The sequence below is a fragment of the Equus przewalskii genome, chromosome 27 (assembly GCF_037783145.1).
Source record: "Equus przewalskii isolate Varuska chromosome 27, EquPr2, whole genome shotgun sequence".
In the NCBI taxonomy this organism is placed as follows: domain Eukaryota; kingdom Metazoa; phylum Chordata; class Mammalia; order Perissodactyla; family Equidae; genus Equus; species Equus przewalskii.
In genome coordinates, this window is record NC_091857.1 from 32,353,930 (window position 1) to 32,381,161 (window position 27,232).

At 44.2% G+C, this 27,232-nt stretch overlaps 3 protein-coding genes across 18 annotated transcripts in view; 2 read left to right on the forward strand and 1 right to left on the reverse strand.

Moving 5' to 3' along the window:
* Positions 1-27,232, reverse strand: part of SETD4 (SET domain containing 4) — a 286,569-nt gene that overhangs the window by 128,737 nt on the left and 130,600 nt on the right. The gene's annotated exons all lie outside the window — the stretch shown is intronic.
* LOC139079924 (carbonyl reductase [NADPH] 1-like) lies at positions 1,347-11,331 on the forward strand. Its single transcript, XM_070597710.1, has 2 exons — positions 1,347-1,534; positions 10,947-11,331. Exons 1-2 carry the CDS (start codon positions 1,347-1,349, stop codon positions 11,329-11,331), a joined length of 573 nt encoding a protein of 190 aa, XP_070453811.1.
* LOC103548823 (carbonyl reductase [NADPH] 1-like) lies at positions 18,625-26,172 on the forward strand. 2 transcript variants are annotated; one of them, XM_070597449.1, is made up of 3 exons: positions 18,625-19,426; positions 19,973-20,047; positions 23,896-25,877. In XM_070597449.1, the coding sequence occupies exons 1-3, from the start codon at positions 18,703-18,705 to the stop codon at positions 24,186-24,188; spliced, it is 1,092 nt and encodes a 363-aa protein (XP_070453550.1). In that variant the 5' UTR covers positions 18,625-18,702; the 3' UTR covers positions 24,189-25,877. The 2 variants fall into 2 exon arrangements, with proteins under 2 accessions (XP_070453550.1, XP_070453549.1); XM_070597448.1 differs by having other exon boundaries at positions 18,627-19,426; positions 19,940-20,047; positions 23,896-26,172.

The following is a 27,232-nucleotide window of genomic DNA, read 5'->3' on the forward strand; positions in this document are numbered from 1 at the left end:
TGCTGTGAAAATTAAATGTCCTGATACAAGTGAAAATATCGAAAACACAATAAAGCACAATAGAGTGCAAAGTGTCTCTCATGAGTCCCTGTGATTGGGACCTAACATCACCCAGGGCTGTGATGAGAAGCTTCTTCCTGCCCAACACTGAGCCTGCCTCCCAGTGGCCCCAGTGACCCTCCTACACAGGCCCTCCCTTCACAGAAGCGCCGCATGTTGTAAAGACGGCTGTGCTCTCATGATTATTCTTCACTCTTCACCAGTGATTTTCAGGTTGACAGAAATGAAACGGGATCTCCCCTGAAAGCAAGGGTAGGGCCCTTATTTTAAAAGTGCAATTTACAAGTTTCTTCCTTCAACAGGTCTGTTAATTTCCTCCATGTCATTTTGTTTCTGTAAACTGACACCAGGGGACAACAATATCTAGGTCAAGACCATAGCATCTCAACTGTCTGGAAATGCATACTTGAAATTGAAAAGATTCTTTTTTTGACAGTACCTTAAAAATAACACCTAACTATACCCATCACTTACTATCTGTGACCTTGGACACACCAAAATGTAGGCACTTGTAGCGAAGAGGGATTATGTAAACATGAAATACAACATTGCAGTCAACGGCTTGGCACACATTAAGAGCTTCATAAAACATTCCCTCCCACTTGGGGGCTCACTGGGAAGCCCACAGCGAGGTACCCTGCCCACACTGAGAGTCTAATCACAGGACTTCAGCGTCTAATTCTCTCTCTTGAGTTTCTCTTAAGAAAGCAACAGGATTGATGTCCTCAGAGGCAGTTACCCTAAGTAATTTCATGGTGTCTTAGGAAAAAGCAACCCTTCCCATTCTGCAGTGGATAATGGGCACAAGTCCAAAGCAATTACTCTGCACTCCTTTTTCGCCTTTTGGAGTTTTCCCCAAACTGTTTCCCCATCACCAGCAAGTTTTGCTTTGGGGGAAGCCTGCCTCTCCACCCTGCAATGATTGCTTAGCTTAGAGGTGAGATCAAAAGAGGGCTGTGTTGGGTTGGCCCCAGGTGTGCTGCAAAGAAGCAGCTGATTCAGGAGTGGGTGTATTACAAAACCTTTGGAACACATGGCCCCTCCTAGGAGGGAGGGATGGAGATGGGGCTTCCTTCTGAGGAAATCACAGCACTGGATCCAAGAACTCGTTTCTGTGTGGTTTCACTCACTGAAGCCAGGCCTCCACAGCATAGGCCACCCCCATGGACCATAGCCCTGTCCACTCTCCATGCAAGTGCACCACCCACCCCCTAACCAGCCAAATCCTCTCACCCCAAAGTGGCACAGGTGACCAAAACCAACAAGGGCATTGGCTTCGCCAGCACATGGCCCTGTGCCGGCACTTCTCAGGGAATGTGTTGCTCATGGCACAGGATGAAGCGCTGGCCTGTGTGGCTGTGCAGCAGCTGCAGACTGAGGGCCTCAGCCCCTGCTTCCACCATGCGGATATCAGCGACCTACGGAGCATCCTTACCCTGCAGGACTTCCAGCAGAAGGAGCATGTGGCCTCAATGTGCTAGTCAACAACACAGGCATAGTCTTCAGGAGTAAGTTGATGTGAATTCCAAGGGGAGGCAGCACCCGTGAAGGCAGACTGACAGGGTGAGTTGGGTCCTGAAACTCTGCTGTGGGGCACTTAGCTCCTATGTGATCTAGAACGGACTCCCTAGGTAAGAAGACAGACTAGAGGCTACAGGCAGAGCCAAATCCTCTGAGATGTGCAAGCCTTTCCTGCAGAGGGCCTTTGCGTTACCTTGGATCAGACTTTTAGGGATCTCCTCCAGGTTTTTATACTGTTTCTCTTGGGTTGGAAGTTAGAGCACTACAGTGACATTTTACTAATTTTGAAATAAACAAGAAATTATAAGAATTACACAGAGATCCCGTTCTGCAGCCTACACTTAGCCTCCTCTAATGGTGACACCTTACAAAGTTATTCAGCCTTTAGAAGCTAGGAAATTGATATTGACACAATGCTGTTAACCAAACAAAGACACACTTAGAATTGAGGAGATTTCACGTGGAAAAAAATATTTTTCTACCATTCTTTGGGATTTTTACCACACAGGTACTACTTATTCACTCTCTTCTCTTTACCCCTAAAAGCTCCTGATTCCACACTCTTTCACATTAAAACAGGAGTGGTAATGAAAACCTTTTGGCACCCAAGATTTCTACACGGAGCTACTGCCTCTTATAAAACCACAAGGTGTGTCTGACGCGGAATCCAAGCTGGTGTTTCCGGCGTGATCTGCCCTGCCTGCCTCGGACACATCTACAGGCTTCTGCCACCCCTCCCCGCTCAGCTACCTTGGCATCCTTGTTGTTTATCCACCAAGCCAGGCTCCCTTCTGCTTTAAGTCTCTGTCCACTCTTGTCCAGCGGTCATCGGTACTCTCTGTCCTGCTAGTCTTTGAACAACAGATGTGTTCTCGTCTTTCAGGTCTTAGCTCAAAGTCTCCTCAGAGAAGCCCGTTGCTTGCTCTGTGCCCCGCACATGTTGGAGTTCCCCAAGGATTCCATCCCTGACCCTTTCTCCTCTTTCTCCGTCTTCCTCTCCCTCACATTCGCACACACACAACCACACACACACAATTCTATAATTTTCTCTGGGGAGTCCTAATTGACTAAAACATATGGCAAAACACTAACGCATATAGACATTACTTTATATTGCAAAAGATGTGATTAAGTTAGGTTTGACCAGAGGAGCTTATCCTAGTTGTCTGGGTAGGCCCTAAATGCCATCACAGGTGCCCGTATAAGGTAGAAGTGGAGCAAGCTTTGAGAAAGAAGAAGAGGCATTGTGACCAAGGAGGCAATGATTGGAGCAATGCAGCCAAAAGCGAAGAGACACCTGCAGCCACAAAAAGGTAGAAAGGCAAGGATGCGTTCTCCTCTGGAAACTTCAGAGGGAGCACAGCACTGCAGGTACCTTGGTTTCAGACTAATGGCCTCCAGTACTTTGAAAGAATAGGTTTCTGTTGTTTTAAGCTGCCCAATTTGTGAGCATTTGTTATAGTGGCCCAAGAAAGTAAGACATCCAGTTTCCTTGCTTTCTTAGCAAAGAGTTTGGCCACATTTGTGACACAAAGTAAGCTTTGGCAGAGCATGGCAAATCACCTTCATGAAAAAATGTGTGGCATCTCTGTTTGGAAGTTATACTTAGGAGTAATGGCTGAACCAAGGGACTGCTACTGGAGAGCAAATAGCTCAGGAAGTTCCTTCCCTTCAGCCAAGGAACACTCTCAACCAGCAAGTATGTCTCTTCTTTCATGTGTGCGTTTGGTCTATATGGTAGGGTTCCCACCTCTCCCTGCAGACAGAACATGCTCTCCTGTGGTACAGGACAGTGCTGGCTCTTCAGGCAGTTCAAGAAAGGAGAGGCTGCCAAATGGACCTCAGTCCAGGAGCAGGTGACTTTGAAGCAGCTGCGGGAAAGTGGGCTGATGTCTCTTGCTCATCAGTGACCTGTGCCATTTCCTAAATGCAAGACCTAAACAAGTGTCAATCAGCTGGGAAGGGATAAAGGGGAAAGGAGTGGTGGAACAAGAAAGGTTTTGTGCACTCCAGGTTGATTTAACAAACATGCTATCATGGCAGTCTAACAATTCAGAGTGAAGAGGGGGATGGCAGAGCCATGCATAGAACGTGGTGACATTGATAATAAAAGCACTACACAGAATTGTTCTGTAACTTGCTCTGGAAATGCTGAAAACTCCAGAATACCTCCGGCTTCTGCTTGAGTTCTGCGAATGGAGCCCCAAGCTCCTTCCCTCTGGGCTCAGCAACAGCTAGCTTGCTTTGGTGTTCCAGAAATATAAGACTATAGACAAACTGTTTAAGCACAGACTATTTTAGCAACTGGTCTAATTTACAACTTCTTCTTATCAGTCTCTGCCCAGAGCCCAATATTAATAATTCCTGCCTTAAACCCCCCCTATGACTAACGCTTCACCAAAACAAACTTATAAAACCCAAGTTCTCAAGCTATTTGAGGAGACACTTTGACTGGATTCATTTGGTCAGTGGTACCCTTGCCTGGATACATTTTTGTCATGTTTTGCTTATTCTTGTCATGACTAGGGCTTTTCCTTGTCAAAGCTACACCTCATACAGTGGCTAAAACACAGCTTCACTTCATGTTTTTACTTGAGGAATCCTAACCCATCTCTTCATTAATAGAAAAATCCATATCACTGGAACTGTCAACAAAGAACTCTGCAAAGCCTTGACACTCAAAAATGTGATTACATTTACCATCCTCATCTTGAGGAAAAGTCAAGAGAATAAATGGTAGTTTACAATTAAAACCATCAAAACACTTGGAGCCCTTTGAACTTCTGTAGACAATGAGGATACCAATGGCATTAAACCATGGGATCAATTCCTCCTTGAGTTCATCAACTCACTCCTTATGAGTTGGTAACTGTCCAGACTATGTGTCTGAGAATGTCACCCACAATCCCATCCTACACCCTCTTCAGGCAGTTATAGCTTAATACTGCAAGAGAATAATGCAATATACTCAGTCTTATCATCAACAGACACAGGCAGCCTTTCCTCAGCATCCTCCCAATCACTGCCTATATGACCTAAAACCTGGAAACCTGACCCTCTAGAAGGGATGTAAGAGCAAAATAGCTCCCAATCTGATGAGAGGGGCTCTTATCAGGTTCCACTGAGCAACACACTGTGATCAGATTATGAAGGATTGACCCTCAGATTCTCATCACCCATTTAAGAAAACACAAAGCTACCCTACACCATCAAAAAGCCATCGGAACTGGAGTTCTCAAACTAAGGGTTCTTATGAATCCTTCAGGAGCTGACACCCTGGAAAGGAGCCTGCTCACCTAAGACCTCAAGTCAATATGAAGTAGAAAGCTTCCACCGGAGATGTTGGAACTAGATCTCAAATGCCTAGAACACTGATTATCATACATATCTCTACATGTTTTGTTATTTGTTTGCCAAGTTATTTTTCTTGCAGGTTTAAGGTTCTGTATAGCGAATAGATGTTTGTTACCTCGGAATTCTGGCATCCATTTGGACTGCTCTTCTTTTTTTTTCCCCCCTCAAATCAGAAATACATTATTGTTCCTAATATAATTCATCTTTTCCCTGTTCAGTGATTGTCTCTTTTTTAAATTTAATTGTTTTTATTGCAGTAACATTGGCTTATAACATTATATGAATTTTGGGTGTGCATCATTATATTTCAATTTCTGTGTACCTTACATCATGTTCACCACTGAAAGACTAATTACAATCTATCACCATAAAAATGTGCCTAATCACCCCTTTTACCCTCTGCCTTCCCCCCTTGCCCTCTGGTAACCACCAATCCAACCTCTGTCTCTACATGTTTTCTTGTTGTTGTTTTTATTTTCTACTTATGAGTGAGGTCATACAATATTTGACTTTCTCCCTCTGACTTATTTTGCTCAGCATAATACCCTCGAGTTCCATCCATGTTGTCACAAATGGCCAGATTTCATCATTTTTTAGGGCTGACTAGTAGTCCATTGTGTATATATACCACATCTTCTTTATCCATTCATCACTTCATGAGTGCCTAGGTTGCTTCCAGGTCTTGCATTAATAGCCAAAATATATAAAGAACTCATACATCTCAACTACCAAAAAACTAACAACACAATTAGAAAATGGGCAAAAGATCTGAACAGACATCTCTCCAAAGAAGATATACAGATGGCCAACAGGCACATGAAAAGATTTTCAACATCACTAATTATCAGGGAAATGCAAATCAAAACTACAATGAGATATCACCTCGCACCTGTGAGAATGGCTACAATTAACAAGACAGGAAATAACAAGTGTTGGGGAGGATGTGGAGAAAAGAGAACTCTCATACTCTACTGGTGAGAGTGCAAACTGGTGCAGCCACTGTGGAAAACAATATGGAGATGCCTCAAAAATTAACAATAGAACTACAGTACAATCCAGCTATTCCACTGCTCTGTATTTATCCAAATAACATGAAAACACAAATGCGTAAAGACATATGCACCCCTATGTTCATTGCAGCTTTAATCACAATAGACTCCTATTCTTAAAACTGTTTTTCACACAACTAGTCACTCCATGGATCAAGCATATAATTCCTCCAACTACTGGGTCTATACCACTTTCCTTTGAATGTCACCCGATTTCCTTTAGTACCAATCCATTCAAGTGTTTCAGTTGATTTCTGAGTGAAATTAACTCTTTTCTGAATCCAAAGATGGAAAATATTGTAACACGACAGACAAAAATCTAAAACTCTATATCACATCACATATAAAATGGGAATTTTCTCTCCTCATCAAAATGAAACCTCAGTATTTTTCATAGAAATTAGCACTTCAACAAAATATACAAGTGGAGCATGATAAGAAGTAAAATGGTAAGAGACTATGCAAGTGGAAGATTCCTCTCTTCTACAGATCCTACAAGGAAAAGTCAGTCTCCTTGACTATGGATCTGCCTGCTGATCTCTACTGTATATCTCACTGTATCGTGCTTGACTACACTTGTTGACTTGTGTCTAAGCTGTAGGACACAATCAGAAACCTCATAGGGGTATTTTGGCCAATAATGGATCATTGGGTGGCTCCCAATGACTGATACTGGTTTTGTTCTACCAGAAAAAAGCCTCTTGACTACTGCCTACAAATTGGACATGGACTTACCACTTGAATCAACTGATGCCTACTCTCAGGAAATTCCATGATATTACTCTGGGTCCATTTGGCCCATCGATTTCCCCTAAGAAAAAACAGTGTTTAGACCTCTTAATGCAGGAAGGAGAAAATGTGAGCTTCAATTTAAAACCCCAAGTCTTAACCTTTGAGGAACAATTCTGGACTGCTTTATTCTGGCCTCAGGCATACCTATTTCACACTTTAAAAAAAGTCCAAAAGTGGTGCAAAAAACCCTACATGCTCTGGTTCAGAGACTGACCGAAGAACCAGACAGTGCCGCTGAAGCCAAAGATCTCCATGCCTGAGACATTTACAACATTCAAAAGGCAGTGGGTTAAAACAGAGTCATCCTACACATATTATTACCTTCTCAAGGCAGAACATGTGCCATCATAGGGAAAGAATGTTGCACTTCTATCCCTATAGTCTTTTCTATGATCTTTAAAGTTAATTCAAGAGATGTGGAAAACAAAGACATTAGAAAATTCAGTAGTCTGAATGATTCCCCCATATCTGGTTCAACAAGGTTTTCAAAGTGGGGGTGGGATCTGTTTTCCTCACTTCAATTGAACATACTTTGTTCTTGGCTTAGAGGTAGACTACCAACTCAGTGTTTGTCAGTGTTGCAACGAGCAAATAAGTGGTTTTACGGAATCTTAAATATTGCCACACAGTCACTGTTTCATCACATGATGTCTCTGACAGAAGCAAGGAGATCTAACATCTACTGAAACTCAAGTGACCTCCATCATGACCACATACGTAACCCAGGGGTATACATCTAGACTTAGGACATGGTCAAGGATGTTCTGTCCTGTAGATGTGGTGAAGTATGCTCCAAAAATTGTAACTGCGAGATAGACAGGTGACACAATTATATCTTGCCAAATAGATAAACTATGCAGAAATGACAAACAAAATACAGGAAGACCGTTTAAGCTCACATAGCTTGAGCAACAGTTTGCTTGCTGGACTCATGTGTTTCAGAAAGATAAGCGCAGACATAAACTGGTCAAACACAAACATTTCAGCAACTCCCTTAGTTTACGAATTCTGACCAAGTCCCGTTTAAATCTCAAATTCTAATTTCTGCCTTGTGACTAGTAATCCAAATGAAACCCTAGGGAAGTCTACTAGATGCACTTCACCGAACCAGTGACTCCCTTGTCTCGCAAGTTTCTAACAAACTTAGGCTATACAGCATTTAGAAGCCGGAAAATTGACTTCGGCTCAATACTGTTAACTAAACTGAGACATTACTTAGAATTCAGGAAATTTAACACGGAAAAAAACAATTTTTGTACCATTCTGTGTATTTTTACCACATGGCTACTATTCATGAACTCTGATCTCTTTACCCCTTAAAGCTCCTGATTCTACACCCTTTCATATTAAAGCAGAAGTGGTCATGAAAACAAAGTTTTTGGTGCCCTAAACGTCTGAAAGGAGCTACTACCTCTCCTAAAACACCAAGGTGAGTCTGACGAGGAGCCCAAGCTATAGTGTTGCTGCAGGGACATGATGTTGCCCCACCTGCCTCTGACACATCTACAGGCTCCTGCTACCTCTCCCTGCTCAGCTTCATTAGCCTCCTTATTCTGTCTCATCTGGGCCAGGCGCCTTTCTGCCTCAGGACTCTGAACAATCTTGTCAAGTGGTGATCAGTTCTCTCTGTCACACCTATCTTTCCATGACTGACTCTTGTCCTTCAGATCTTTGTTCAAGAATCTCCTCAGAGAAGTCCTGTACTTGCTCTATGCCCCTCACATGTTGGGGTTGCCTGAGAATTCCATCCTGGATCCTCTCACTCCCTCTCCATCTATGTGTTTCCACTGATTTACAATTTGAAGGAAAACATGGCATTCTGAGATACATCTCTGGTCAGGTACAGAACAGTGACCTGTATAAATCGTAAACCTAACCCACACCCCAGCCCCACCAGTGAAAGAGTCCTTCCTCAGATGGGTGACAAAATTTCTCATCAATGTGGAGTGGGTAAAGAGACACTGTTTCTCACACACACACACACACACACACACACACACCCTTAGCATAAGAAAGTCTGGATGGCCCATAACACCTCTTAGAGGATTAGCTGTGTGCATCCCAGTGCAGTTGTCCCTGAACTGCATTCTGAAAGCCATGAGTACACTCTGGAGACAAAACACTTGGATCACAGTCTTTGCTGTCTAACTTTGAACAGGTGCTTCCTGGTTCCTCCCTGTGTCCTTCCTGTCCTGAGTTCTCAGACCAGAGGTGTCTACACTCTCACCCAGCAGTGAGGGGAGGCACCCAGGCAGCTGCCACTTCTTGGGGACTGGTCAGTGGGAGGGACTGGTGTGTGGAAGATGGACTGGGATGCAGCACCCACATCCAGGCATTTATCTACAAAGATCTTGGACTCCCCAGTCAGGCTTCCCTACCATGCACAGGTAAGTATTTTCCCAGCTGATTCTAGACTTCCTGAGCTAGAAAATAGAATAGAAAAAAGGTCATCACTTCATTACACTGAGTATACAGCCGACAGAAAGTTAGTACAGATTCTCCATCTACTGCCTAGACTAAAGTTTCTAGAATATGATTTCAAGCCTTATGAGTAATTGTAGCTGCCCTCCTGATATACCACTTGCCCACTCTGGCTTCCTGTCCCCCGTCTTTTGTTTCTTCATATCCTTCTGTGTGTTGCAACTTTGATTCATGAGACATGCATTATCTTTATTATGAGAGAGGCCGATAATAATTTTGAGAATTAATTAAATTCATTAGGATCTTTGACTGTGCTTACTAGATCATTTCACAAAGAGGATCAGTTTATTCTTATGATTCATATGTTCCAGATGAAAGGAAGAACTGGAATAATTGACCCATTTCTAAAATGTTTTCACACCAAAAGAATGTTGGAAGATTTTAACAAGATTTCTATAATTCATTGCATTTATCTCAAAGATCATTTAGTAAGAGTCATAGTGTCATGAATTATTTTTTTATGGAATTCTTTTGCAATGCCATCCCTTCAGTAGAATTGAGGTTAAGTTAACCAAAGATGACGGTTTCCCAATATTTACATTAAAACAGGGAGAGTTTCCTAATTTACTCAAATCTCTTATTGGTAGTATGGTCTCATGATTTTTATACCATTTAAAAGATTCATTGAGATGTCAAAATAGTGAAGTCTTTCTTTATACATGTTAATATAAATTCATTTCTGTGAATACTAACTATAATTTCCAAAAAATCTTAATGGGAAGTGTGTCATTGCCTTACACTTTTTACAACTTTATTGAGATATAACTCACATACCATACACTTCACCTATTTAAAATATAGAATGTGGTGATTTTTAATATGCGTGCAGAGTTGTGGACCCACGACCTCATTCAACATTAGAACAGATTCATCTTCACAAGAAGAAATCCTCTCACCCCTCTGTTCCCCGACTCCTCCTGTCCCAGAGCAATCACTAATCTACTTTCTGTCTCCAGATTTTCTTGTTCTGGGCATCTCATATGTATAGAATCATATAATATGTGGTCTTTTGTGACTGCTCTCTTTTATTTAGGATAATGTTTTAAAGGTTCATCCATGTTGTAGGAGGTATTTCATTTCTTTTGATAGCATCCCTTTAATACTCCAGTTTCCACTGTTGCTCACCATCAGCATATTGCCAGGACATTAGTCACTGCAAAACAGTTGATAAAAACCAAAACAGAGAAAACAGCACACAATTCAGACTACTGAGCTGACTTGTTTTTACCTTCCTCCATCAGAGTGGCAACTTTCCAAGGCAGATGGCTGTCCATTCACCTAGGGATCTGCCATCCATCAAACAGTCAGCTCTTTCTTGATCCAGAAAGACATAAGCATAGAGCACTTCCCTAGCAACCATAACATCCTCAAGTGGTCCCAAAGGGAGCCTTTGATACTAATGAGCCCCAACCTACCTCCCCCTTAGCATGTTCCTGTACAAACCATTTTCAGATTCTTATGGAACTCCTGGGCATTACTCTCCCCATTAGAGCATTTCTCTGACATCATCCATGACATTGTTGGTTAAGAACCTTCAAGATTATTGGTCATTTTCCCTCAAGTGGACAAAATCCCTGCAATTTTGGTATTCTCTTGTGCATGGATTGCTAGGTAACAATCAGTGTTGCATTTTAGACAGAGTGGTGAACGTGTCTAGCATAATGAGCTTCATGGCTCTTGAACCTGCAGCCCAGGACTGCAGCAGAAGTTTACAAGTGAGACCATTCTAGAGGAGGAGCTGGTGGGGCTCATGAACAAGTTCGTGGAAGATACAAAGAATGGAGTGCACACAAATGAAGGATGGCCTGATGTCAAGACCATGGCATATGCAGTGTGTAAGATGGCCATGACTGTCCTCTCCAGAATTCATGCCAGGAGACTGAGTGAGCAGAGGAGAGGGGACAAGATCCTCCTGAATGCCTGCCACCCAGGGTGGGTAAGAACTGACATGGGGGGACCCAAAGCCAGAAAATGCCCAGAAGAAGGAGCAGAGACCCCCATGTACTTGGCCCTTTTGCCATCGGATGCTGAGGGGCCTCATGGAGAGTTTGTTATGGAGAAGAAAGTGGAATAATGGGGATTCTTGTCACTGTTCACTCTTTGACTCTCATCAAGTTACCTGTCCTGATTTGACCAAAAGATGCTTACCCTGTTGAAAATATCCCCATCCAAAATTTTAAAAAATAAGAAGAATCAAATTATCCCTATGGAGTACTAAATTTGACTTGGCTTGACTCTCAATTCTGAGAAGTCCTTTGTGATTTCTTCTGTGATATGGGGGTAGAAAAAGTGGGTTCAATGACAATGAATGAAAATCAATAGACGAATATAGAGTTTTTTATAAACATCCATTTATGCAGATTCATTCCATGGCAACCACCTCAGAAATCTAACACACCTGAGAGTTAGGTCACCAGAAGGACAGTATAACCCAGGGGTCAACAAACATTACAGAAACAGCCAGCGAATACATATTTTCAGCTTTGCAGGCCACACAATCGCTGTGGGAACTACTCAGATCTGCAGAGGTAGCATGAAAGGAGCCATAGAGAGTACATAAACAATGAGCGTGGTGGCATTTGGCCTGTGGGCTTCAGTTTACCAGCCTCTACCGTGACAGAGGCTTAAGGAGAATACATCTGGTATGGTCTCTTTAACACCAAACTGATTGGAAAACAACAATGGCAAAGTGTGAACTGTTTCTCAGTTTCTTCAACTGTAAAATGGGGACAATATGCGTAGGATTGTTGTGAAGATTAAATGTCCTGATCCTGGTGAAAATGTTGAAAACAAAATATAAGTACAAAGTGTCTTCTCTCATGAGTCCCTGTCATTGGGATCTAACACCACCCAGGGCTGTGACGAGAAGTTTCTTCTTGCCCAACACCAAGCCTGCCTCCCAGTGGCCTCAGGGACCCTCCACCACATGCCCTCCCTTCACACAAGCACTCCTTGTTGTAAAGACAGTCTGCTGTCACGATTATTCTTCAGTCTTCATCAGTGATTTTCAGGCTTTCAGAAATGGAAAAGTGTAGCCTCTCAAAGCAACAGTAGGGCTATTATCATAAAAGTGAGGTTTACAGGGCCCAGCTTGATGGTGTAGTGGTTAAGTTCTCATGCTTTGCTTGGGTGGCCCGGGCTCATGCGTTTGGATCTGGGGCACATCGCTCTTCAAATCATGCCATGGCAGCATCCCACATACAAAATAGAGAAAAATTGGCATGGTTGTTAGCTCAGGTACAATATTCCTCAAGCACAAAGAGGAAGGTAGGCAACAGATGTTAGCTCAGGGCCAATCTTCCCCACCAGAAACAAACCTGAGGTTTTCAAGACAAAGGGAGCCTTGGCAGCTGCTAGGGACTTCCCCAACACGTCACCCATCCGACTTCAGCTGGCCATGAGCAAGACTTCAAGTCCTTTTGTGGTCACCAGATTTCAGTTACCACACAGAGGGCATGATCTGCTTGCCGCAAGACAAAACCCAATGGTCAAGAGGCCAGATGGTGGCAGACACAAGGTATTTTATTACAGCTTGCAGCAAGAGGGAAGAAGACTGACTGATGTCCGAAAGAACCATCTTAAGGGGAGCACAGAATCCTGAAGCAGTTATATAGGCCAGTGGGATACAGGGGCGGGGGTTAGGAATGTTGACCCTCTGGGGTTACAGACTGGGAGTGGCCACACCAGGTAGACTCTCGGGGTCATCACCTTCCTAAGGAATTCAAAGGAACAAAGTCATCATCTTATGGCAGCGGGGAGGTACCTGCAAAGCAGGGCTCCTAAAATCTACAGAGCAGTTAGATCTGGAGGGTGCATATCCAGCTGGGTTAGTCAGTCAGTGGCCATTCAATGTTACAACATGGTTTCTGTTCTACAAAATGGCTTCCCTCATGTCAACCTTATGATGAGCTGGCATCACCACCAAAGAGTACCGTTTGCAAGGTGGGGAAGTAACTTTCCAGTGGAGAAACCTGGCAAACGCTGCCTTGGCCAGGTGAAGAGGGTTAGCAACATTAGTGCTGAATCATGCTGATAGCGTGTTCCCTGGAGATAAGAAGGGGACTTCGCCTCTGTGATAGTCGACCCAGTTCTTCCTTGAGAACAACATCGGGCAAACCCAAAACCACCAGACCAGTACTCTTAAAATCTGTCAAACGTAGTGAAAGCCAAGTAGACTTTTTGGCATAAGACAGAGGAAACTAAGGAGACGTGACAGATCAATGTGATGTGGTATTCTGGAGGGAATCTTGGATTAAAAAAAGGATATCAGGGGGAAAACACTGAAATCCAAATAAAGCATGGAGGTTAGTTAATACTGCTGTTCCAATGTAGGTTTCCTAGTTGTGAGAAAGGTACCATCCGAGTGAGATGTTAATACAAGGGGACATTTGATGAGGGGTATACAGGAATTCTCTGTAGTACATTTGCAACTTTTCAGGCTCTATTCTAAAATTAAAAGTTTATTGGAAAGAAAAGATGAGGCTGGAAATAGATGGTTCCAGGTTTGGACCTATGATTCAGTAATGTCATCAAGGATCAAGGCTCTTTCTAATTTTCCACAATATCTTCCTTTGGGAGTTGGCTCTTCCCCTTTTAGTTGCTTTCCTCATGGTCTCAAGAGAGTTGCTACAGATCCGAGCATGACATTGTCACACAAAAGCCTTCAAGACAGGAAGAAAGGGGGCAGATGAAACAGGTATTTTGCTTTTATGAGGCAGGAAGGTAATGTATCGTCCCATTTTCAAGATGGGAATTGACAGATTCTCTCCTTGTCACTCTGTCAGGCTCTTCTGAACCTTCTTCCCAAGTAGGCCTCAATGTGGGCTATAAAATCATCAAACTCAGCACAAATGATTTCACTCACTCCCTGCCCCCCACATTAAAAGACTGAAACACTGGCATAGTTTCTAACAGCTCAACGCCCCATCCTAGGATGACCTGAGCCCCCTTAACATTCTCAAGGCTGCCTAAAGGGTTTCCTATTTGTTCTAGCCCATGTCTGACCATAGGCTCTTTACCACCCTTTCTTAGAGCATTTCCTACAATTTCTGAATCCTTTCTGTCTGTTTGAGATGTATATGTATCTCCTACAACTCAGAGAGTCTTTCTTAAGCACTTGAAAGCCATTCTGTTGAAATGTAATCATCGGAAAGGACAGGGCCTCTGTCTCCCAGTCTCTGTGTAGCACACACTGTGGCCTACTGACCTTTACACTGACCTATGCGTTGCATTCTTCACTTCGGTGACAGTACTCCAGCCCCTCAGCTCCCTGCCCTGACTCCGGCATTCTTTCTTTAAAATGCCCAGTCACCACTGTACTATGGCACTTTGAATTCAGCTTGTGCTAGATGCACTTCCCTATTGCATTAGTATACTACTTATTAAAATCTGCCTTTACATGGGGGCTGGCCCCGTGGCCGAGTGGTTAAGTTCGCGCTCTCCGCTGCAGGCAGCCCAGTGTTTCGTTGGTTCGAATCCTGGGCGCGGACATGGCACTGCTCATCAGACCACGCTGAGGCAGCGTCCCACATGCCACAACTAGAAGAACCCACAACGAAGAATATACAACTATGTACCAGGGGGCTTTGGGGAGAAAAAGGAAATAAAATCTTAAAAAAAAAAAAAAAAAAAATCTGCCTTTACATAGGTTATCTTTGATAGGATTAAGTTAATTACTTGGAGTGACATATTAAGTCAGCAGCTCAACCACAATTAGATTTGGAGACTCAAAGTCCATGCTCTACCCATAGGCAAGGCTTATTAACCATCCTAAACAGGCAGAAAGTGTACGAAGAGCCAAGGTCAAGTCAAATTCTGTGAGGGTAAATAATCATGGGCAGGGGAAGACCCCGAGAGCTCAACAACTTGGAATTCAACTTAGAATTTACTACTGTTTTCCAACAGCTTTTATGTTAATAGACATCATGGGACTGTGTACTTCAGGACAAATAAAATAACTACTTTGAAGCAGTGGGTGGTAACGATGTGCATTTATTCCACAAATAATAGATGTGATAAAATTCTTTCTCCATATAGCAGCCAGGATGATCTCAGACTTGACTCTCACAACCAAGGAATACCTTCCACATTAGCCATTAGAGTCCTAACAGAGATCCGGAGCCTCTACCTTTACTCTTTTGTTTTTCTTCTCACATTGCTCAGAACTGGTTCCTGCACAAAGGGCACAATCCGCTCGCCACGAGAGAAAAGCCAATGTTCGAGAGGCAAGATGATAGCAGAGAAAGGGCATTTTATTACAGCTTGCTAGCAAGAGGGAAGACAGCCGATTAATGTCCAAAAGAACCATCTTAAGCAGGGTACAGAATCTTGAAGCAGTTATATAGGCCAGTGGGTTATCGGGGGGAGGGTTAGGAATGTTGACCCTCTGGTGTTACAGACTGGCAGTTGCCACACCAGATCTTTCAGGTTTCATTGATGATGGCTATCATTATAGACTTTCTGTTTGGTGGTCATCACATTCCTAAGGAACCCCAAAGAACCAAGTTAGCATCTTATCGCAGCTGGGAGGTATATGCACAAGCAGGGGTCATAAAATCTACAGAACAGGTGGATCTCCTGGAGGGTGAAAATCCAGCTAGGTGACTTAGTCAGAGGTCACTCAAAGTTACAACATGGTCTCTTTTCTACAATATGGCTTCCTTTATGTCGACCTTGTGTTGGGCTGGTTTCAAACCCAGACAAGGTGCTGTGTGCAAGGAAGGGTGGGAGGCTTATAAACACACCACCAGGATCAAGACCCAAATTTGACAGAGAAAAAGTATACAAAACCTTAATTCAAGATCTTAATTCACTGGCTTTAAATTAGCACGCTTCCCCAAAAACAAACTTTCTAAAACTTTCCCAAGCCAAATGTGTCAATCCTTTCCTTTGTGATTCTTCCCCGTTCTTATGCTTACAAAACCCTTTTCCCATCCTGAGAAATAGAAATTTTACTTGTATTTTCTTATACCTGTTTTATGGTTTCATTAATAAACTATAAATTTAAAAAGTGAAAAAGCACTTTTCCTCTCTCTTTAGAAATTAATTGGTGTTCCTTGTAAGGTGAGGATTTCTTCTTTTTCTTTGCAATCATTACTGCCTTTCCCCACTACCGTTTTCAGCAATAATTCTTTCTTTCCCCCCTCTCTTGTTAATATGGCTTTTTTTTATCATACACTCAATTCTTATACTACATGATGTTTGTGGATTGTATTCTCTGGAGCATCCTGCCCCACCGACTTGTCACTTCTTGTGTTGGTACCAGTACTACAAGGATAAAGAAATCAGGCTGAAAATCATGATTCACGGCCCTCCTAGAATTGGCCTTTTCAAATAGCAGGCCCCTCACCATGACCAGACTTCCCTGCATGCCACGTGCTATCGCTGACTGACCCTCTTGGTGGATTTAGTCCATCCCACTTCCTTCCAACACTGGCTCACGCCCACTATAGAAGAAAGTAAATGAGGCTAGGGGTGTGGAGAGAGGTCAGAAAATGACAGAACTAGGATATACATGGATAAGGAAGAAAATCCAAAACAAAGCTCTTCACCAACCTGAGTGGAAAAAAAAACAATCCCAACAAGTTATAATGTACCACTCTATCTAGGGAACATTTTTGAAACAGTACAATTTTAGAAATGGAGAACAGATTACTGGTGGACATGGCAGACAGGGCTGAGAGATGAGATGATGGGGGCAAGAAAGCAGAATGTTTGGTTTTAAAAGAGCACAGGAGGGATCCTTGTGCTGATGGAAATGTCCTATATCTTGATTGTCGTGGTACATACGCAAACCTACACTTGTGATGAAATTGTACGGATCCAAATACACACATACAAAAAAGTACAAGAGAAATGAGGAAACCTGAATATGATTGGTGGGTTGTTTTGATGTCAGTCTCCTGAGTGTGATATTCTACTGGAGTTTTTCAAAATGTTACCACTGAGGAAAATTGGGTCAAGTGCAAGGAATCTCTATCTTACCTCTTACTACTGCATGTGAATCGGCAATTATCTCAAAAAATGTTTGAGAATAAAAAGGCAAAGCTCTTTCCCTGATTATTAGTTTTGTGTGTTGCAACTGATTGGAAACCTACCTTGCAATGGCAACATAATTGGCATCTATCTAAAGCACCCCTGTTCACCAGAACTTTGTGCTGTGAAGGGAACATCGTGTAGGTGTCTGTACAATACAGCGCCCACTAGCACATATGACTGTTGAGCACTAGAAATGTGGCTAGTGCAACTAAAGAACCAAATTTCAAATTATATTATTTTCATTTAAATGGCCACTTGTGGGAAGTGGCTACCTTAAGAGCCAGCTCAGAAATGTAATTTGACCCTATAATCCCCTATTCCCCTGTTGTTAGTAGTAAATACTAAGGAAGAAAATTCATTTCCCACCACTGAACTGGTTTAAGAACTTTCTGAGGATGCACTTCCTCACGTTGAAATGGGGATAATCAGATGCATCCTGACAAGTTATTCTGAGTGTGAGAAAGGGCTGCAAAACCCCGGAGCACGTTTACACTGCAGGACCTGGATACAGCCAAGTCGATGACCCTGCAGGTGTGTAGGGAGGTAACCCTGTGATGATTTCATAAATGCTCCCCAGTGTCAGGTGAAAACCAGCCAAGGATAAGCTGTTATGGAAAGGTTAGTCTCTGATTCTGATGCTAATCTAAAGAACTAGAACAGAGTCTTGAGTGAAAAAGGAAAGCTTTACTTTGCCAGGCAGAGGGTGCAAAACAATGGCCAGTGCCTCAAAAATGGCCAGCTCCTTGTTAAGAAACGGGTAGGGGTTTTTATTTGGGGTTTTACATATGGGAGCAGGCGCCATGGGCTTCTTGGTCAGCATTTTCCCATAGGCTTGTATTTGGTGCTGCTTCCACGGAGAAATCAAAGGGTTTCTCAGATGAGTGTCCTTGCCTGTTTGTCTCCATGGTGGGAGGTGGACTCTGCCGTCAGGAAGCCAAGGAGTTAGTCCTGGGAAGCTTCGATTTCTCCGTATTCTTTGGACATTAGTTTCTCTGTGAAAGGACATCAGGCTCCCGTGATTAGCCACCACTTTACTGGGAGCCCAGCGTGAAGTCATCTGGACTTTAACAATCTGTAACCTCTGTTTGGTTGTGAAACCTAGGGAGTCAGAGGTTACAGAAACAAGCATTTACAAATGAGTGTAACTAAAGAACTATGGAACTGGAAATGTGTGCTTTTAGTTCTAACCCGTATGTGCTGGATTCAATGTAAGGGAACCAGTGTCAGAGCTGATATGAACTAAGAGCCGGTACCAAAGCCAGGAGCTTTGCTTCCATACTTAGGGGAGAAATCAACCCACACTAGATCCCTTGTCACGTTCTTACAGCTTATCCCACATCTCTAATTCCAAAGGCTTCTGTTCAAGTGATGTTTTTTTTTTAAACATCCGGGGGGAAAGAAGTCTGCAATGCCCTATTTCTTCGAGCATAACCGGGAAGAGTGGAAATGGTTGGGAGAGTACAAGGAAAAGATTCTTGGAGAACCAGAGATAAGGGTTCAGTTTAATGTAGTCCAAATCAGAATGACTCTCTGCTGCCAGGCAAGCAGCTGCCAGCCGCAATCAGCCTTAAGTCTTCAGTGGCCGGTTTTGCAACGTGGCAAGTCCCACTGCTTAGCATTCGCTTCACCCCTTGAGGTTCCCGGGGGTCCCAGCCCTCAGGGGACGGGGCCTGCGCCTGCGCGTTCAGCCAGGCAGCCCCAAAAGCCCGACCTGCCAGCTCACACCCAGCGCCCTCCAAGTCACCAGGCTTCTCAAACCGCGCGCAGCGGACGCGCGGAACCATTTGTGCTTGGCGGTCGGAACCGCTCTCCGCACCAGCGCCCCGCGGTCCCGCACCCAGCCATGTTGTCCAGCAGGCGTGTGGCGCTGGTGACCGGGGCCAACAAGGGCATCGGCTTCGCCATCGCGCGCGACCTGTGCCGACAGTTTTCGGGGGACGTGGTGCTCACGGCGCGGGACACGGCGAGGGGCCAGGCGGCCATGCAGCAGCTGCAGGCGGAGGGCCTGAGCCCTCGCTTCCACCAGCTGGACATCAACGACCTGCAGAGCATCCGCGCCCTGCGCGACTTCTTGAAAAAGGAGTACGGGGGCCTCGACGTGCTGGTCAACAACGCGGGCATCTCCTTCAATAGTAAGGAGCCCGGTGCTCGCAGGGGAGGCGTTCTGCCTGGGTGGCCGGATCCGTGGGAGCATCCCTGCGGTGGGGCTCCCCTGCCTTTGGAGTCCAGGATGGCTGCCTGGGGAAGGAGGAGGGGTGGGGACAGGGGTGCGGCTACAACAGAGTGCACCTGGAACTGGACTGCCTTCCAGCCAGAGGGACCTTTGTATTTCTTTGTCTGGGACGCCTGGGGATCTTTTCCAGGGTGTCACGCAGTTTTTCTCTGATTGAATTTCAGGGCAATAGGGGGAATTATTAATTCATTTTAACATAAATAAGAAAATCCCACCAACTTCTGCACAGAGATCCCATGTGTGGACCCTCTTAGAACATTGTCAAACTTGGAAATTGCCATTGGTACAATGCTATTAACTAGCTGCCCATTTTACACAAAATTCACCCAATTTCTTTTTAAAAATATAATTCTATGGGTTTTTACCACATGGTTACTATTTATTAACTCTATGCTCCTTCTTCCTGTGAAAGCTCCTGACCCCACTCTGTTTCATGTTCAAGCAGAAGTGACAAGGAAAACAAACTTTTTTGGTACCCAAGATGTCTGCACGGAGCTACTGCCTCTCATAAAACCCCATGGTGAGTCCGATGAGGAACCCAAGCCATGCTGGTTCTGGCATGATCTGCCCTGCCTGCCTCTGCTCTCATCTACAAGCCCCTGCTACCTCTCCCTGCTCAGCTACACTGACTCCTTGTTGTGTCTCCACTGGGCCAGGTGCCCTTGTGCTTCAGGCTCTGCACACACTTGTCCAGTGGTCATCAGTGCTCTCTGTCCCACTGGTCATTGCACAGCTGACTCTTTCTTATCCTTCAGGTCTTTGTTCAAAAGTCTCCTCAGAGAAGCCCTTTACCTGCTCTGTGCCCCTCACACGTTGGAGTTCCCTGAGGATTCCATCCCGGCTCCTTCCTCCTCCCTCTCCCTCTCTGAGTGATCCTATTCAGGCTAGAGGAGCCTTCGCAACCCTCATTTCATTAGCCCCCGCACCCCAAGTCATTTTAAGTCTGATATAGTGTATTATATTTGTTGGTTTTTAGATGCTAAATCAACTGTACATATGTGAGATAAATATCGTTTGGTCTTTACAACTTCAGCAGGCCCACGACCACCATCAGGTTCAGAAATTCACTAGAAGGACTCAGAACTCAGCAGAGCCATTATACTCAAAATTATAGTGTCTTATCGAAAATGGAGACAGATTCAAATCAGCAATGGGAAAAGTCTCTTAGCCCTCAGTCCACGAAAGACCAGGCATGGAGCTTCCAGTTCTCCTCTCCCAGGGGAGTCCTGCAGACAGCATGTATTTCCCCCACCAGTGATATGTGACAGTACACAACTTGCCAACTTGGGAAGTTTGTCCTGCCTAGTGTTTGGTATTTTTGTTGGGGTTGGTCACATAGACCTGGGCCCCCAGTCTCTTGGCTGACCTTACTCCCCAGCCCCTCCAGACACCCAGGTGATAGCAGGTAGCCCATAGTGGCACCATACTCACCTTGTTAGCATCCATTCTGTAGCCTGACACTACATCTCCCCCCACCCCCGCCCCGAGTAAACAAGAACATTCTTATCAGGCAGGATAAACCTTCCAGCAGCCCTGGGTTCAGGGCCAAATCTTTCTTTGGCCAAGCTTAATCCTTTACTTTCACAGGCCACGCCGTGGTCCTTTACCAAGGCTCTCTTCCAGCAAAGGATCATTGAGGATCTACATTTACTAGAGCATTTATATAACACATACAGCAGTTGTGTCAGAAATATGCCTGATATTTGGAGGAGCCAGTGTAGGGTAGGAGTAGATTTAAAGGAACAGATAATCCATCCCTTAAAACCACTACATGCCGTTCATGTTTTTGTACTAATTTGATTCTCTCCTTGATCAACGGATATTTATACCTTATTTAGCATAGTATTTGTGTAGAACCATTTAGTATTGTTATGAGATAAACTGAGGCACGTTACGAATTTAAGAAAAAACCTATTTGAATTGAGAAGCACCAAATGGGAAGTGCTTAGGAGCACCCCACCACTTTTGTAGAAAAAAGGCTGGAGCAAAGGAAGGAGATTATTGATTGGCTATAGCTTCCAGACCAGTTGACCATTGCTGATGGGTGGTCCTTAGGTTTCGTTTTTGTAACCTTGAGGCATTTACAGGCTTAGATTTTGGTTTGCTTGATAGGCCACCATGGCGTTAGAGCCACCTCAGTCTAACGGGCTCCTTCTCTAATTCATTTAACTGATGGTTAATTATAGCTGGTGGTTAGCTAAATTCAGTTCTTCATTGTGTGCTAGTTGAATGTTACCAACGAGGCTAGTGTTACAGCCTGTCACAGTAGGGTGGTACATGGAACCTGAGAGATAAGAAGCAAGAGATGCTGGCACATTGCTACAGTCCCACTCAGTCATTAGCCATTGGTTCAGTTTGTCACCATATCATATGACCCTGTCTCCCAGGGTGAGGCCACTCAGGTTCTTGGAGTTCCCTTTGATCTTGTCAGGTCCCGAAATCAGGAGTGGTCTTAGCAACATGTGGCTTCACATTTTCTGGCATCTAGTATGATAGAGCTTAGAGAAGATACCATTTCTTGCTCTGAGCCTCTCGAGACACCAATGTAATATGGGATTTCTCTTGTTGCATAACCTATTTATTCATTCCTTTAGCCTAGAGTACCATTGTTCCTTTTCTCCTTGTCATTGACTTTTATGCAAACTTTTTCACCTTTCAAAGGGCTGTCAAGTTCAGCCACTGTGCTGATCCTGATGGCCTGCAGCGAAGGCAGCTAGTCCAACAAGTGCCTTCCCTTCAGTCCACTCTCATTCATATCAGGTAGGGTTGGGTTGCATAGGTCCAGACCTCGTGGGCTGTCTCGGCCGCTAGGCAATACAGCTGTGTTCGCTATCACTCCAATTTTGCCAGATGAGTGAAGGTACGTTCTCCTCCATCAGGCCCTTAGGACTTCTGGCATGAAGGTTCAAAGGTATAGTTACAGGTTCTTGCTTAGGGATTATTCCTGCTTCCCATATCTGCAGTTGTAACTCTGATGTCAGGACTACTGTATCAGGTAGGAAAAAGAAAGTGGAGGTGAGGTGGGAAAGAATCATTTAGTCAGCCCAGCATCCTCTCCCAGCCCATCTTCCCCAGATGCCCCAGCAGAACCAAAGAATCTATCGTGTGGGGCATCTCCCTTGGCCCCCTCATGTTGAGTGTGAGCACATGCTCATGAATGTGTATAAGCTGGTTTTTCATACCATCCTTCCTCATGTTTGAGACAATCAGTGTTTCAACTGCCCATTCCAATTCTCTATCAAACCTGCTGCTCCAAGGAAAAAAGTGTGTTGCTTGGTCTGCAGAAGTGTAACTTGCCTGGTCCAATGGTGCAGTATCTTCTGTTCCAGTCTTGCTATACTGCTTGAACGTTTGCTTCTACTTCTGGGTATACAAAGCCTGGTCCGGAGATAGCGTCTCCTTTTGTGAGGACCCATTTGTAGCCTCCCAGGAGTACTACCTAACTTGACTTGCCAGCTATGTGCAGGGCCTTCCCCTTGGGGAATCTTTTTCATAACCATCTGCAGTCTTCGTCTCTCTTGCTGCCAAAGAGAATGTCCTTTGCATTCTGTGCTTCACAGGGTGTAAGTGTCACATCAACAATGATCCCGTTGCTGCATTACTGCAGCTCCCCATTTCTGCCTATCTCGTGGACCACGCTGGCCACTTCAAAGAAGTATACCAGGATGTCCAGTTGCTGGTTCAGTAGCCTGCCAGTCCTGGAAGTGGTTCTTCTGATGGGCATTGACTGACATCTCCTACTTTAACTTCCCCCTAAATTCTCATAGGGATTTCCATAGATGCATCTGTTTAATTGTTCAGTTTTCCACGGCCCCTGTCTGTCAGCATAGTTCCAGACATTAGTCAGCTCCTGAGTTGATAAGAACCCAAACATAGGGAAAACTCCATGCAGTTCAGCCCCCTGAGCTGATTTGTAGGTACCTTCCTTGATCAGAGTGGCAGCCTTTCAAAGCAGATGCTGTCCATTCACGTAGGATCTGCCTTCCGTCAACCTTTCAGCTCTTTGTTGGTCTAGAGAGACCTGATCATAGATCATGGCCAGGTGAGCATGACATCCTCCAGTGGTCCCAAAGGCAGCCTTTGATACGAATGAGTACCTCCTTACATTCCCCTTTGCATGTTCCTATGTAAACCATTTTCATTTTCTTATGGAACTTCTGGGCCCTACCCTCCCCATTAGAACATTTCTCTGACGTCTGAGACGTTACGGGTAAAATAAGTTTCAAGATTATATCATGTCCTTCACTCATAGAGGCAGTCTTAATTAATGCTCAGGGCAAACTCATAATTGTCTCTCAAATGGAAGTCTTCGGGTCCAAAATCCCAGTGAATTTGGTATTCATCATAACAATTTCTGTTGGATTTTAGGCAGAGTGGTGAATGTGTCTAGCTTTCAGAGTCTCAGAGCTCTTCACAAGTGCAGCCCAAAACTTCAGGAGAAGTTTAGAAGTGAGACCATCACAGAAGAGGAGCTGGTGGGGCTTATGAACAAGTCCATGGAAGATACAAAGAATGGAGTGCACCAGAAGGAGGGCTGGCCGGATACCGCATATGGAGTGACGAAAATCGGTGTCACAGTCCTGTCCAGAATCCACGCCAGGAAGCTGAGTGAGCAGAGGAGAGGGGACAAGATCCTCCTGAACGCCTGCTGCCCAGGGTAGGTGAGAACTGACATGGCCGGTCCAAGTGCCCCAAAAAGCCCAGAAGAAGGAGCAGAGACCCCCGTGTACTTGGCTCTTTTGCCATTGGATGCTGAGCGGCCTCATGGGGAATTTCTTACGGAGAAGAAAGTTGAACAATGGTGAGCTCCATTCACAGCTCCCATGGGCCCCAGTCTATTACGTGCTTTGATTTGACCAAAAGGGCATTTAAACTGTCCAAAATATCCCTATCCAAAATTAAAAAAGAAGAAGAATCAAAATATCCCTATCAAGTACTCAATTCAGCTTGGCTACAAATTCTGTGAAGTGCTTTGTAATTTCTTCTGTGGTATAGTGGGAGAAAAAGTAGAATCAAGGACAATGAATGAAAATCAACAGGTGAAGAAATGCTTCTTTATAAATTTCCATTTTGAGTTTATGTACATTCCAACCATCTCTGAAATCTAATAGACCTAAAAGTTAGGTCAGGGAAAGACGGTATTTCTCAGGGTTCAGCAAACATGATAGAAACAGCCAGTGAGCACATGGTTTCAGCTTTGCAGGCCACAGGGTCTCTGTGGGAACTTCGCAGATCTGCCAACGTGGCCTGAAAGTAGCCATTGACAGTCCACAAACCAATGAGCCTGCCGGCTTTAGTTTACCAGCCTCTAGCATAACATGGAGCACACCATGAAGGGAAGGCATCTGGTGTGGTCTCTTTAACTCCAGACTCGTTGGAAAAACACAATTGCAAAGTGTGAACTGTGAATGGGCACTAAAGATCCATCCATAAGGGAATCTGAGACAGTTGGGGAAATTGAATATGGATTGGGTGTCCACAGATATGGGAGAATTATTGTCAGATCTCTTCAGCATGAATGTGTTATTTATGGAGGAATGATGTGTCATGACGTCTGCAACATGAACGAGGTTCAGCACAACATATACAGAAGAAGAACACAAAAATATAGTGAAATATTCACAATTGTTTAACCTAGTGTGTTAGATATATGAATGTTTAGTGTACTATTCTTTCAACTTTTCTTTTTGAAATGTTTCAAGACAAACATCTGGAAAGAAAACATCCTGGCTGTGCCACCTTACGGTGTGACCCTGAGCAAAACCACATCTTACTGTGTCTCAGTTTCTCCACCTGTAAGACGAGGACAAGGGGCGTAGGATTGCTGTGAAGATCCAATGTCCTGATCAGGTGAAAAGGTTAAAAGACAATAAAAGTGCTAAGTGTCTTCTCTCATGACTCTCTGTCATTGGGACCTAACACCACCCAGGCCTGTGACGAGAAGCTTCTTCCTGCCCAACACCAAGCCTGCCTCCCAGTGGCCTCAGTGACCCTCCCCCACATGCCCTCCCTTCACAGAAGGGCTGCGTGTTGTAAAGACGGCTGTGCTCTCATCATTATTCTTCACTCTTCACCAGTGATTTTCAGGCGGACAGAAATGAAACGGGATGTCTCCTGAAAGCAACAGTAGGGCTCTTATTGTAAAAGCGAATTTGGGGCCAGGCCTGATGGCCTAGTGGTTAAGTTCAACAGGCTCCCCTTCAGCAGCCCTGGGACCGATTCCCCAGCGCAAACCTGCAGTCCCCTCTGGTGGCCATTCTGTGCTGGTGGCCCACATACTAAAAAGTAGAGGAATATTGGCACAGGTGTTAGCTCAGGGTGAATCTTTCTCTACAAAAAAGAAAAAGAAAGGAAAAGTGAAGTTTACAAGTCTCTCCCTTCAACAGTGCAGTTTATTTCATCCATTTTATTATTTTCTTTGACAAACTGACACCAGAGGACAAGAATATTTAGATCAACACCATAGCATCTCCACTGTTTGGAAATACGTATTTGAAATTGTAAAGATCCTTTTTTTCTTAGGACCTTAAAAATAACACTGACCTCTATATACCACTTATTATCTCTGACCTTGGACAAAACCAAACTCTTCACACTTTTAGCAAATGGGGATTATGTAACCATTAAATAAAACTTTGCAATCAATGCCTTGGCACACAGTAAGAGTTTCATAAAACATTCCATCCCACTTGGGGGCTCACTGGGAAGCACACAGCAAGGTACCCTGCCCACACTGAGAGTCTAATCACAGGACCTAATTCTCTGATCCTCTCTCTTGAGTTTCTCTTAAGAAAGCAAGAAGATCTACGTATGTTACAGGCTCCTAATCAATACCAGCCCTGACGGGCTCCCCTGTGTTGAACCCAGCATATATGGGGTTAAAACCAAAAGCACACAATCCCTGTTCCCTGCTTCTTTAGTTACCCCTAATATGTAATCTGTTTCTTTAACCTCTGATTCCCTGAGCTTTACAACCAAATAGAAGTTCCAAATCATTCAAATCCCAGATGTCCTCAGGCTCAGCTCGCATAGTCACAGGTCCTTGAAGTCTCTTACAGGGAATCTAATGTTCACAGAATATCAAGAAACCAAAGCTTCTCAGGGCCAACTCTGGCTTCCAGGCACCAGAGTCCACCATGGAGACAAACAGCCAAGGACACCCATCTGTGGATTCTCTTATCTCCCCCTGCAAATAGCCTTACAAGGCCAAATGCAGACTGGTGGGAAAATGCCAGCCAACAAAGTTACATGCCCCCCTCTCTACAAACAGCCACGTCCCCACACTTTAAAAACCCCTACCTGCTTCCTATAAGGTAGAAAGCAATTGTTAAGGCACTAGCCATTGCTTTGCTCCCTCTGCCTGGCAAAGAAAGTAAAGCCTTTCCTTTGCACTTAAGACTCTGTTCTCATTATTTGGATTGGCACCGGGTTCACACACCAAACTTTGGGTAACATGTCCTGAGAAGATGTTACCCAAAGTAATGTCATTGCTTCTTAGGAAAAAGCAACCTTTCCCATTCTTCAGTGGATGATGACCTCTGTCCAAGGCAGCTCCTCTGCACTCCTTTTTCTCCTTTTTGAAAATATAGTGAAACTACTGTGAGTTTCTAGTTCCCTACTGACCCCAAACCAAGCAGTTTTGCTTTGGTGGAAGCACACCTCTCCAGCCTGTAATGACCGCTTAGTTCAGAAGTGAGATCAAAAG

Coding starts and splice junctions, on each gene's coding strand:
- LOC139079924 (XM_070597710.1), top strand. CDS start 1,347: ATGGCCCTGTGCCGGCACTTCTCAGGGAATGTGTTGCTCATGGCACAG. Junction 1,535..10,946: donor AAGGAGCATGTGGCCTCAAT/GTGCTAGTCAAC, acceptor TTGAACCTGCAG/CCCAGGACTGCAGCAGAAGT.
- LOC103548823 (XM_070597448.1), top strand. CDS start 18,703: ATGCCCTATTTCTTCGAGCATAACCGGGAAGAGTGGAAATGGTTGGGA. Junction 19,427..19,939: donor CGCGGGCATCTCCTTCAATA/GTAAGGAGCCCG, acceptor TTCCTGTGAAAG/CTCCTGACCCCACTCTGTTT. Junction 20,048..23,895: donor GCCTCTCATAAAACCCCATG/GTGAGTCCGATG, acceptor GTTGGATTTTAG/GCAGAGTGGTGAATGTGTCT.